Consider the following 14,295-nt stretch of genomic DNA (forward strand, 5'->3'; position numbering starts at 1 on the left):
GTGGGGAGAGGTATATTTGAATGTTTTTCTGTCCCCACACAGCACATTTGACATACATAGCATTAATGACAACCCCAGCAAATGGCGCTACTGGTGAAGTAAGTGTGCATTACGCCAGAAATCAGAGCCTAGGCAGACTACCTTGAAGGAGAACAAAGCTCATTCATAGCCCAGCAGACTCACAGACTGGCTCCCAAGAGCAAGTCACACTGTTGGCCAGCCAAAGTACAGCTGCAGTCCCAGAATATAAGACAACTCAGAGACATGGACCCAACTAACTCAAAAGGTGACAACTACAAAACACTATTTACAGCATGAACACTTCTGCGCCACTACTTAGGGTTTTAAAATAAGTTGCTGAAAGAACCACTGGTTGCTAAACCTCTTCATTTCCCACTGAGAAACATGGAAGCAGGTTACAATGTACATCTGCACCAAAGAAAGCCTCTTACCAACTTCATTGCTGGATCACTGAAAAGCACTGCCAGCACTACATGGAACCCCAGTATTTGCAGTAAATGGCAAAAATCCTACTAATTTTCACAGGAATGGGGATGAGACCAAAATTACACACCGATGGTAATTACAATTCAAACACTCCGAGAAGTTTCAAATAGCAACTTTCCCACAGAGGCTGAATGGAAAAACCAACTCTGTGATTAGTAAGAAGCTTTTAGCGTTTCATTATATTAATAACAGATTTCAATCCAGTCCTATTAAATTTGCCTGGGATTAAACATCCACGTTTACCTCCTTCGTGCACACCACTGTGGCAGTTTCTAACATCAAAATGAACCTGCAAAACAACAGTATTCTATGTAATGTTTATTTGTTTCCTAAAACACAGTTACAGCAGCACATACATGCTTCTATAATTAAAATTGCTCAAAAACATTTTCCTTACAGCCTATGATTTCCAAGGGGATATAAACTGCACTGCAGAAAAATCCCCCAGACCAACAAGTAGTGTCATAAAGCTTACACTGAAAAGCTACTTTGTTGGTAATTATGGTATTTTCATAATCACAGCCTAACCAACATAGCACAACACAAGCATTATGTTTAATGCTTTTATTTATGTATGGAAAAACTTGAAATCAGCATTATATAAGCATGAAGATAAGGCTTATAAGCTATTTTACTTAGTATAAACATCATACAAACTGCTGTAGCTCTAAGGCTATGCTGTCAGGTACTATCCTCAATGTTTGGTGCTAACAATATTTAGAATTATAGAATGGTTTGGGTTGGAAGGGACCTTTAAATATCATCTAGTTCCAACTCCCCTGCCATAAGCTGGGACACCTTTCACTAAGTCAGGTTGCTCCAGGTCCCATCCACAGAATCATTTAAGTTGGGAAAAGATCCTTAATTTAAATGGAAGCCGTTTCAAAAGGTTAAGAAAGTGATGACATAACACCAGAAGAAGTTCAGTCCAGAAACTGACCTTCTCTCCTGAGAAACGATCAGGAAATATATTAGCAAATTAACTTCCTTGCTCCAGTTGCAAATGTCATGCAAGACACAAAAGCTCTCTCTTTATCCGAATCCTCAGTTTAGCTTAATTTTAATGATTTTGCAAGTTAAAGCATTAAAAATACCTGACAACATTGACCGTCTTACCGCCAGGTCTTTCATGCTCTCCATCAGTATGTAAAAGCATTGAAATCGGCATTCCAACATTCTTAGATCTTCCAGCTACAACAACATTTTTTCCAAACGTTTGGATTCCTTCAAAGAAAACAACACAGAACAAAACAGAGCACAAGATTTTGCTATTTTGAGATAAACCCCTTCTTCTCAATGCCCAAGATCTAATTATTTGCTGTTGCAGACTGCTGATACTAATATGACTTGGAAACCCACAAGGTTGAACTGGAGGTATGAATCCACAAAACAAGTTTTGACTTTCAGAGTAGAAACAGAACTGGCAACTAATTTAGGTCATCTAAATCTCCCTTTGGAGGGACTTAATTTCTGTTCTCTGACCACAAAGTGAAGCACAAGCTCGTACGCCAATCAATAGGAGTAATAGGAGCATCTATTACTACACATTAAAAAGATGTCATATTATAAATACCCTTTCCCATTCTAGCGACCAATTTACATGTTCTCAATTCTGTTGTTCTCCCCCCCTTGCCCCACAAGAAATTACAAATCAAAATCTTGTATTTGATAACTAATCACAAAGCAAAGAATATTACTTAAAGTCCCTTGCAACACTAACAAGCAGAAAGGAAGTGAAAAAAACGCTTTGAGTATTTTACATGAACTACCACCTACACTTAATTAATAGTTACAATACTGGTAAAAAATAAAAAAATAACACTGAAGAACATTGAAGAACAAAATAACATTGAAGAACACTGGTTCTTCAATGAGTGCAAAACATTAGGATAGCCCACACCTTCTAATTCACACCTGACTTCATCTTCATTCATTTTCTGCATCTTAAATAAAAGTTTCAATAGAGTTCAGTTTCTTACCTGTCCGCTTTATTATTTCCCACACAGCAGCAGCAGTTGCAGGTATTATCGAAGGCTGATCAAGACACAGACGTCCAATGTTAATAATATGAAATCCATCCACATCCTTTTCGGGTGCGATAGCATTACAAACTGTTCGCTCATCTATATGGTCTGGGAAACATGGCTTTCAAATTACATTTCTTTCACTTGTCAGGAGTCATCAATCCTACCTGAATCATTACACTGAGAAACAAAGTTTCATCTAGCTAAAATAATTATCTCCCCCTCAACGACGGAAGTTAGAACCTCAACCCTTCTAGTCATCTACTGGAAATTCAATGAGTCAGTGCATAACACTGCTAATACAAAAGATTTGGTCAAACTTTAAGACTGATACTCAGCTATCAATTATGACAATTATTGAAGAGTTTAAGCACAACGCTTGAGTCTCTTCTACAATCTAGAAGCACTAATTATAATTTGGCACAGAAAAATCATTTTGTGCATATTACCCATCTCTAACAGACCACAAGATATATGACCTAAGTTTTAATCACATGTAAGGAAGTGGTAATCTCAAACGATTTTTACAGGTCTTACCTTTAGTTTCAATTTTATAACATGACAATTGCTTTAAAGAATTTGCCAATTGGGGGATCAAGATAGATCCTACTTCTCTGGAAAACTAAGAATGAAAAAAATTGTTTTGAGCTCCTCACTGTCAAACATTAAATATGGTTGAAATGAAGATACCTGCACATAATTTATTATTTTTAACTATTCATTATAAGCATTTTTCATATACACTAGCAACACAGGATAAGTCTGCAGCTGCTTAAACTTTAGAATACATAAGCATTGATAGTAATAATGATAACGATATGTGTTAGCCAGTTCCAACTCCGCAAAGTTACAAAACCAAGTATAAAAGTTGCATACATTAGGACACTCTAGAGGAACAGCTCTATAAAGCATGTCTCCACACTGACCCAGAAAGGACACCATTTAAAAAATATATTTAACCTTTTCCAGAACTACACTCAAGCTTTAGTACCATCTCAGAACTATTTTTTGCATCTCTTCTATAAGGATAGAATGCCCATTCTAGACTAGATCCCTAACTGAACTCTGCTATTGTGAGGTGACACAACCCGAAGGTCAATTCGGGGTGCATAACAGGATGTTAAAAAAAGCCCAATAAAGGGGAAATGAGTGTTGATCAGGAAATTGAGGCATTTCCAATAACAGTGTTTTATAGACATCTTTATGATATTTAGTGGTCACCTTGCTCTATTCATGTATTGTCTTATTTTGCATAAAAAGAAACGATCTAATTAAAAGATATCATGCATATTAAGGAACTTAAAATGTGGTAAGCTCATGTTAAAAGCTTTCCAATTAAAACAAATAAACAAAAAACACCTTAGAGTTACACCAGACTATGCTTAACAGGCTTTACTATTATGATTTGAGATTGAATTCTCCATTTTCACAAGGGATAAAGTTCCGTTCTGTATCCTACAGATACAGGCCTGTGGAAATTAAGGTGTTAAGTACATTGAGGAAAGTAACCTTTTTTTTTTTTTTTTTTGGAAAAGAGAGCTTGTGAACCTTGTATAAGTCAGTTTTTCAGAAAAAAAACAAAAACAAAAAAAAACCTGTCAGCCATGTTTTTCTTTGAACCTGGGGGATGACAGAACATTGCTTTGACAAAGACCTCTTTCCTGGCTTTAGCTTCCCTGAAACAGACAGGCAAAAGTCAATTTCATGTAAGAGGCAAAGAAGTCTGTTTTATACGCATTTTTTCCACTAAGAATTGATTTATGGAATTTCAAAAAAAGGGCACAACGTACGGGAAAGAAGTACAACTGTATAGCTATGAACATGTCAGCTGGCACGCGCCTGAGAAACAAAGATGTGGACACCTTCCTGGCCTCATCAGAGATGCTTATAAAGCGTCAGCTTGGTCATCATCATCCCCTATGCTCCTCCAACAAGAAACAACAGTTGCAATTGTATATGTAGTAGAGTAACTATCTGATGTGTAGCTTTTACTTGCCTCAAGATATTCTTCCTGGTTTATTTCCACTGGGCTACAGTATCTTCTTATTTTTCTCCCCCTCTCTTTTTGCTCCAGAGGAGCAAAATCATTTCTTCAGCGTTAGTGCCAGTCTCATAGAACACGCTTAGCCTTCTTTCAAGTGAGGTTCATCCAAACCTCCTTGCTGTCATTCCAAGCTCCTCTTATTTACACAATAAATAATGTGTGCCTCTAATGCAGACATACTAAAAATGAAGACTGGTTTTCAAAAGAGAGGACTGATGAAAATGGTAACAACGGAACAAAAGAGATTCTAAAATATGCTACGTGGATCAAGAAATACGGACTGGAAGCAAGGAAGAAGCTGTTCAGCAGCAGCGACGACCTCCTTGGATATCTTTTTGAGAAGCTGTACTGGGCCCTTGCTATGATTTTAGTGCTTGGCTCCATCGAAGCAGGTTGCTCTTTGGCTGGCACTGTCCTTCACAACAGAAGGACATGATGTTTATCCTAATTTGTCCCACACTTCATTGCTGCTTAGGATGCAAAAAACTTGACGTTTTCTTAGTTTTATCTCAAACAAGCATCTAACATGTCACAGCCATCTTCCAGGCAATGGAAGAGATAAGGAAACTCTCCACGAAACCATTACCATATCAGAAGCAACGCACTCAAAAGGTGCACAGAAAGGAAGTTTTCCTCGGGCAAAGATGATAATCCTCAAAGTTAAGTTGCTCCATCTCACAAAAGTCAAAGAGAACAAAGCTATTCTCTGCTTCTATTTTTATCCCAATGTTGATCAAAAGCCACACCTGTGTGTGGTTTATTGAAAAAATAAATATGTATCCAAAACCACACAACCACCCCAACTGTGGGGTAAGCAGCCACTACTGATCCAAGTTTTCACAACTTCTGGGTTTTGTATCCTTCCATTACAGTACAAGTTGAAAGGACGTTGGAAAATTGGAGGTAAATAACTTTTCTGCCCTTCTCTCTCTGCTTCTTTGCCAGAGCATGATATTTCAGCAGTAAATAAATAATATTAAGTAATAATTCAGCACTCCAAGCTACATCCATCATAAGAAGAATTTCCTGAACATTTTCAGTTCATGATGGATTAGATATGTACCTTTATCGTATATCTACATGGACAAAGTGGTATTGGAAAGGTTCTGCTGTTAACTAAATTACTCCAAGGTTTTACTACGGTAGGCAACAGCCAGGCTTCAAATTAGCAAGTTTTACAGGTTAAATGGAAACTATTTAGTCTTAACGTAGTTACTGTGACAGACATACTGTAGTTCTTGAAAGGGATGTTAACCCAGTTATTTGTGTCCTTAAAACATTTAAAGGTACTAGCAATAGACATGTGAGTTGACACAACTAGAGTCATGTTCAGATTGTTTCTTTTCAAATATTCAACAGGTTTAAAAATCACTAAGGCTTCAGTCCCTTGTTGAATTATGTATCACTCTGTACAATGAAGGCAGACTGCTCAAAAGCCTATTGCATGTCCTGATCCATCTCATAACAAGTGTTTCTGCAAGCGGTACCCAACAATTTTATGTAGGATCAGCACAAGAAAGATATGTGACATACAACACCTCCCTTTTCTGGGGAATGCAGCCATGGATTGGGAGTCCAGAGGGTGACTCTCTCCTATGTCACACACATTGCAGAAGTTTTCCATCCCTCGGCTGTCAGTGCTGAATCTCTTGTATGAGTTCTTAATATTGACAACAACTTGTTAAATAACCTGTCTGCCCTGATCTCTTCTTACAGATAGAGATCCTTGTTCTAAGCAAACCCACTACTTTCAGCCAGCTCCCATAGTTCATTACTTTGTATGCAAGACTTCATTCTCCTTACTGGTGTTATACTTCCACCTTGTGGCCAACTTATTCCAGCAGGTGGCAAATTTGGGCACAACTATCAGGTAGTTTTCACATCATATGAAGTGCAAAAATAAGTAAATAAATCAGCGTTCATTCTAACAACGCGTCTATTATCAACATGAACAAAGCACATCCCTCTCTTCCTCCATAAACATACCACCTGTCCCACTGATGTTTTGGGGATACACAATTAAGACTGTAAGAACTGTCTGAAAGTGAAAACCAAGACTACAAGAGGGGAAACAAAGAGCTTACCTAAAAGCTGATCTTTCACTTCACAATCACCAGTTTTGTTTACAAACACTAACACATCAGGTCCCACCTTGTGCTAGGAATTGCATCTGTAAATCCCCAAAAAAGACCGCTTCTGCCCTTCAGAGCCTACAGTCTAAATATATGATAAAAGACAACATCTGGAAATACTGAAGTGGGGCAAACTCAACATGCCAATCAGCTTATTACAATAAATCTAGTAATTCAGGCACAACTCTACCATAAAGTTTACACTGGTTTAAATAAGTTGATTTAGGTAGGTTTGTAGGAAAATCTGCAAAGTTTACCTCTGTCTAAGGACTATCTTGCCAGCTACTGACAACTCATGTGTACGGATCAGCCAGGTGAGTTTTTAGTACAGACTGCAAAGGGGTAAATAATCAGCTAGAATATTACAGAGGCTTTTAGGTCCTTAGCACAGAGCTCACCTGGAACACTGGGGAAAGCACAGAACAGGCAAAAATTGGAAGTGCTGTGAGAAAGGCTGTAGCATCATCTGCTAAATAGCATAACTTGGCACAAGGTGGGGGATGAAGAGCAAAGTTCTGTGGCAAGGTCTTGGAGTTCAAGGAAAAGGAGTGCAACATGTTAAGAAAAAAACAAAAGAGAATTCAAATAGACAAAACTGGGGGGGGGGGTTGTTCTGTGTACAACAAAAAATATTTCTATAATCTCTTCATTTGGTCCTTCATTATGTGTGTCCACTTTTGAGAGTTTCTTATATCACTGAGATAGACTTGCCACAGCAAAGGGTGTTAAACATTTTCCTCTCACGCTGACTGTATTAGAGGAGTGGGATAAAGATCACTTACCTGGGAGAGGTAGCTGAACTAATACACCACTAACTGATGGATCCTTGTTGAGTTTTAATGTCATATCTAACAGTTCTTCCTGAGAAATGTCTTCAGGCTTTAGTATGATCTCACTAGAAATGCCTGATAAAAAACAGAAAGAAACATATTTGTAATCAGGAAATTTATTTACACAGAGCTTACTCATTTTGTCTATCAACTTGCCTGATGCTTGACAAACGTCCTCAATAATCATACAGTATTTCCAATAAAAATCCCACTCGAATTCTCTGGGCTTTAATGCTGTACTTCTAGGTGTCAAGTGCAATCTCTCAATGAACCATGCAAAAAAAAAATCGGTAGTTTGACATAGTAGCTTCAAAAGTGTATTAAAAAAACAGTTTTAATACTGGCAATATGATGACTTTTCTGCTACGAGACAAAATTCAGATTTTTCAAGCTACTTCACAAGATTGCAGCTCCACGGTGAGCAATGAAGTTGAAGTTTTCTGTTTAAGCTACTTCCATTTGGAAGTGAGATGCTGTACTGACTGGTTGTTATTCCAGGCCATCAGTTACTGTGCTTCACACTATTTGATTTCTACCTGACAGTTTGCCCTTCATATATAGGGCTTTGAAATATGGGTTTTGGATTGGCTTGCCTGAATTTACAGCAGAGCTAAAGCTTCCAACAGCCCAGAAATTTCAGGACATACAGCAGACACACATGAAGATGCCTATTGTTAATGACTTCAGGAAGGAAATCACTTTTTTTTTTTTCCTTTGACTTATGTTTACATTAACTGCAGGCTAGTAGAGTTCACTACTGAAGTTGGAGACAGTCTGAACAATCCACACATAAAAGGAGGACTATAACTGGTACTGACGAGGTAAGCTCTTAAGTAAATATCCTTTATTTGAAAGTAATCAGTGTCTTGCAGAAAGAATTTATACCTAAAAACTGAAAGAACTCCCCTTAGATTTGCTTTACTCACCCAGCCTTTCAAAAACAGTTAGACATTTAACTGTCAAAAAACTCCCCCAATGTCCACCCACCTTTAGTTTGCAGTTTCTTGAAGTAGTGGCCCAAACTGCTTCCCAATAACAATTTAAGGTACTGCATTAAATTTATCCCTACTGTTCACATTACGTAAAAACTACTTTTTTCATATATCAGTACAACTTTTCCATGTTAGCTTGATCAGATAAATTGAGGAAAAAAAGAAGTGTAAAATCAAGTAAAGATACAAAGGAGATCATTCTCCCACTTCTAGATATATATGTATATATATTTAAAGCACAGTATCTTGCGCTTACCAAAATAACATTTATATTATATAGTACATACCTACAGCTGCAGCTGCTTTTACCTTGTTTCTGACATATATGTGACTAGCTGGATTGTCTCCTACTAATACAACAGTGAGATGAGGCCTCTTGTTTCCAAAGGATATCCACGATTCCACATCCCTTTGAACTTCCTTCAAGACTTCTTTAGCAAGCTTTGTCCCTGAGATAACGGTTGCTTCATCGCTATAAAGACAAAAAGACACAAAACATTTACATCTAAAAATTGCATGAACAAGACACTTTTTAAGTTTGTGATCTACTGTGTTAAAATGGACTAGTGAATTCAGTAGCATTCCAAATACTATTTGAAAAAATACCAATGCAGTACAAATCCACCTGTGGAAAAAAAAAAAAATCTCTTTATATCTTCAGATGATCTTATTTGAAAAGCATTTAAGTGCCACCAATGCATACAAAAGAGAAGCTTCACCTGCCTTCTGCCTCACACCCCACCTTCCCAGCACACATAGCCGATCTGGTTTAGTAATTATCAATTCCTGTGTTTGGGAACAGGACGCAAGAACAGTCTTAAACCATGAAGCTGTTTCTGTCTTACAGAGTTTTTCTACTCACTCCCCAAACTTACTTCAAAAAAATATGACATGGGATTTTGTCCAAATCTTGATTATAACGTTTCTCAGCTTTCTTAAAATTAGCTTAGATACGTCTACATTGATGAAGTCAAGGGCTGCTGTTACACCCTCTGTTTTCATGTCCCCGTCCTTCCCGAAATCTCGCTCTTCACCTCAACCAGCACTGTGGCAGACAAACATCCTTCTCCTGTGAAGTGCCCACCACCATTGCCCTGCCTGTGTAGCAAAGGCAGAGGAAAACTCAAGAGTCTCGTGCTTCCAACTGGCTCCAGCCCCCCTCAGCAACATTCCCTCCATCACTGCAGTGATCATGACCCCAACCAAGGACATGGAACCCCCCAAACGCACCCCTCCAACCTGCAAGAAATAAACTTTCAGTATGCATCATTTTCAGGTACTATGATATTAACTTTTTAATGAAATAAGCCAACCTTTATAAATTAACTTTACTGCTTGGCAGGGGAAGGAAAGAAGAAGCAGGAACAGAGAGAAAGCCAGAGGGCAAGAAATTGTGGTGTCGCTGACTCAGTTTGAAACAGGGTATTCTATACAATTCAACATCATAATTTTAAGCAGCCAAGAAGATCAAGTTCCGTTTCACCTCTTCCAGAGATGTGTGCACCGTCTGCCGTTCTTGGTAAATCTTAATAACCCAAGAAGCTAAAAGCAGAAGGGTGTGAAGTTAGGTAAACTGGGGCAGGAAGAAATCCCCCAAAACACCAGGCTAAGGCTTTATATAAAAGAAGTCATCTAAACTTCACTTCTCTATCTGACTGACAGATGAGGAAATCCAGTCTACGTTTCAGATCACTGAACAACAGTGCTATGAGGACTCTGCTACAAAGCAGAACAAAATATCTGAACACACATTTTTCTGGATCAGAAATAATAGCAGCCAACTCTATTTTCTCCTACAACTCATTCCCTTCAAATAACAAGAGAATTTTTGAGCAATAAGATGACAACTGTCAAAACGTATTTTAAAATAACATTTATTTCAAGTGGAACACAAGGCAGATCGTAACAGTGCTGCAAACAGCAGCACTGCTGGGCAGAGGGTGACATTAAGTAAGAAATCCGACTGACAAGCCCAACCCTCGCCCTTGCATGATACTGGTGACAACAAAATTCAAACTTAGCCTTTAAGACCTTTACCAATTTCTTTCATCAACTTCCTATGCTCTCCTCAGTAGCTAGCGGCTCAAAGATCAAGTGCATCTCTACCAAAAGTGCTCTTCTTTAAGGCCTGTTTTATTGGGATCCCCCAAATGCCAGCTTGATCTTACCTTGCTTGTTCTCCTGCTCTCCTGAAGTCTTCTCCATGTTCACGCCTGTATGCTTACTATCAGCAGAGGTGCTGCTCACCTTGCACACTGTGCGTGACGTATTTCTGCACTGCTGAAGCTTTTATCTACACTGTTTGAGCCTCTTGCTTCCTCACAGAAACTCAAAAACTCCTAACACAATATATACCTACAGTTAAGCTTCCTTAGCACAACTATCAGATACTATAATAGCAACAACTTTTCTGACTGTGAAAACGCAGCGAGGTAACACCAACTTAGGGCACAATTCATTAACATCTTGTTTCCCTCAATTTTACTCCAGCTTTAGCTACTTCCCAATCTAACCTTCAGCACTGTCTAACTTGCACTTATTTCTAAATTAAAAAAAAAAAATCAACATGTGGTTTTATTTTTTTTTCCTGTACGGCCTCCTCTTTATGTTCTCATTTCCATACTTCTCTCATCTGCATGATTTATGCTTTGGCTATACATGCCTTTGGCATGAGACACTTGATTCCATGTACTCATTATGCCAAATAAATAATTAACGCTCAACTATGTAGCAATGGCACATACATTTAATGATACAAAAATTTAACAAATATATATTTAATGATACAAATGTATACTTAATGATGCAAAAACTTAATTTTTAATGCCAACAGATATGACGGCCACATCATATTTTATTTTCACTCTAAATGCATAGCCAAAGTATTAGTTTTCCTAATCCTTAAGCAGCCAATTTTAAGTGCATGCCTCTTCCTCAAAAGACTAACCACATACTCATTAAGTTTTGAGGATCTCGTGTAAATCTGACCATACTCACCCCACTGCATTCAAAATTCTCAGTCATCCAAGGACCAAAAAATCAAAAGCAAATGAACTGAACCATAGTGCTAAAAAAAACACATCACCATACACACACACAAGAAAACAATTATCCCCCCCCTCATACACACACTATAAGCTAGGACAAAATGTACACAATATATCATAGACAGGAGGTGCATTGATTACACTCCACAATGCTTGCATCCTTCTCAATACAGCATAAAGCAAATTTTACAAGCCTAAGTGAAAGTCAATTATAAAAGATAAAAACTTGACTGAACAAATAGCTTCAAGTTAAAGCTACTCTAAAAAACGGATACTCTGGGGCACCCCAGATTATAGGAAATCAAAATGATCCCATGTTAGTTCACACATGCAGAAGAAAAAAAGCAAAATCAGAACATGACATGAAGGTGTGGGATGGCCCTACTTCAATGAGCTATCCTTTTTTGACATTCCCATAGCTATGTGGATACTTTCAAGATTTAAAAAAAAACTTATCACTTGACAGTGTAGCTCTATTTGCCATACCCATAACTTAAAGGTGCTGGGGAGTGAGATGCTACTGAGTACGTATGCATTTATGCTGTTGTGGAAGTGACTCCAGGTCTCAAGGAGAATCTCACTGAAAATTATGTAGAGAAAAATACTCAGCTAAAACCGTGAGCCTTTGCTTTGGAGGCTGACTGTGAACCACGCAGCAATTGAAATCACCAAATAATTTGTGAAAGGTCAGTATCTTACAAAATTACAGATAAATAGCCTGCGAAGTTTCAGATGCATTGTTCTCTCCAAAGCAAAGCACAGTAGCTTGATAATGGTTCAGAAACCCAGCATCCCTGTTGCCACAAAAACCAAGCTATTAAAAGCTTTCCACATGCCCTCCAGATTTCAACAAAAACAGAGTCACTGGAACCAACCTGTAAATATTGCTACTGCAACAACCATCACTTGGGTTGAAATGTTCACCATTTCTTATAAAAGTTCCCTTGCCGAGGTTGTCTAGTAGATTTGAAAGCTTATGTCACCATCACATACAGCAAACATAACCCTTTTTCTAATCTTCCTTGAAGACCATCTTACTGTCTAAGCAAGAAGTAGAAGCTCTGCCCTATCTCAGCCAGCACCTAAATTGTAGGTTTTTACAAATCTAAATACAAATGAAACAAGTGTCAAATAACCATTACATTACTTAGAACATAAAGATTGTATTCTTCCTTCCCACAGTTAGGTATGGCACAATCAGCAGGTATTGAATTGTGTTACCATTCTGCAAGTCTACTTGATTAAATGCAATTAAAAAATCCCAGTACTTGGTGTTCACACTTAACCATACATATTTCAGTTATACAAACCAAAATCTCAATACTTAAATAGCTAGTTCAAATGAAGGTCATCTAGAGAGGTCCTAAAATAAATTACTTCAGTACTTACATTATCTCAACTGATCATCTTGCAGAAAGCCAATATATTGCTCTTCTTATCAAAGATTTTAATAAATTCCCAGAATAAATTATTTATTTTTACACCTTGTGCTCAGTTGAACTTCAAATTCTGTTACTTGAACTTAGCTTGACATATCAAATAAGAAAAGTACCCATGACGGCATTTTACTTCTATTTTCTACAGGGACAGCAGTATTTACTAGTTTCCTTCATTATTATTAATTTCTGGTGGGTCCAGAATTTCATTTAGAATTCTGTACAAATTCAGGATATTGTGGAAACACACATTATCTGTTGTCTAACAAAAGTGTGGTTTAAATTAAACAAAAACCTTTCTGGAAAAAAAAGTAAAGAGACCTGGTATAAAAAGAAGAAATTGATTAGCTACTAAAAGAATAAAAGGTTGACATCTCCAGCAGTAATCACTTCCCTGGCCTGAGAACTCTGAACATGCAAAACAAAGACATTTGAACCTTCTCTGCAAATATGCATGCTCGATACTTTAACATGTATTTGTACACACAGGCAGTTAGCACTGGTGGTGCTTAACATATGCTTAGTTTGCCAAGATTAATGCATTTCATGCTAACTTGCAAAAGCAAACAAAGCTTTCTGTTTTAGATAAAAGTCAGAATGACTTTCAACTGCTACAAATCTGATCAGGTTTTTGCATTACTCCTTTCTGTACTATAACCCGGGAGGAAAACAAGGCTGCACCTAGAATAACACTCAGTGGAATAAAAAAAAAAAAACACAAAGAAATGATCTAAAAAACAGTTTTGCATTGTCTCAACTATAAGAAGCCACACGACTAGACTAAAATAACTTGCAATTAATACTTGGTTATACTAATGAAATGCATATTTGTCTATTAGCATAGCCAAAGAAGGAAAATATTTGGGGACAACTCAACATATGGGCCAAATAAAGCCAACAAACACCAGATTTATTGAGGGACTTGTGTCTAAACCTTGTAAACACATGGGTGTTAGAACATTAAGGATTTTTAAGTATTACCCTAACAACATACGGAAAAAATACAGTGGTGAGTTCTGAAAAAAATTCTTTCCTCTGCTAGTCTTAGAGACAGGGAGAAAAACAGATTAAAATAAAAACACTGCACCTATTTCCACATTAATAAGACAGTATATACATCTGCGCAAGGAAAAATGCTCAGGGCTGTCAAATAGAAAAATAGCAAATACTGTAACATGTTGATGCTCTGCAGATTGAGAACCTAGGTTAACTCCTTTGATGGAAATATTACTTGAGAATCACACCAAGAAAGGCATCAGGTATACAGAAAGGTTATACACTGC

General features: G+C 37.5%; 1 protein-coding gene across 6 annotated transcripts in view; it reads right to left on the minus strand.

Moving 5' to 3' along the window:
* Positions 1-14,295, minus strand: part of MTHFD2L (methylenetetrahydrofolate dehydrogenase (NADP+ dependent) 2 like) — a 38,231-nt gene that overhangs the window by 22,723 nt on the left and 1,213 nt on the right. For 3 of the 6 annotated variants that reach the window (XR_014584408.1, XM_083836072.1, XM_083836071.1), the window contains exons 2-6: positions 8,839-9,001; positions 7,694-7,799; positions 7,490-7,612; positions 2,487-2,639; positions 1,624-1,731 (exon numbers count right to left, since the gene is read on the minus strand). Coding sequence is in view for 5 of the 6 variants with exons in the window: in XM_083836072.1 (XP_083692198.1) it covers positions 1,624-1,731; positions 2,487-2,639; positions 7,490-7,612; positions 7,694-7,799; positions 8,839-9,001 (653 nt within the window). In the remaining variant the exon portion in view is untranslated. Of the gene's footprint in view, positions 1-1,623; positions 1,732-2,486; positions 2,640-7,489; positions 7,613-7,693; positions 7,800-8,816; positions 9,002-14,295 lie in introns of all 6 variants that reach the window. The other 3 variants (XM_083836074.1, XM_083836073.1, XM_083836075.1) reach the window with 2 other exon arrangements.

Source organism: Anser anser (assembly GCF_964211835.1).
Source record: "Anser anser genome assembly, chromosome: 4".
NCBI lineage: Eukaryota > Metazoa > Chordata > Aves > Anseriformes > Anatidae > Anser > Anser anser.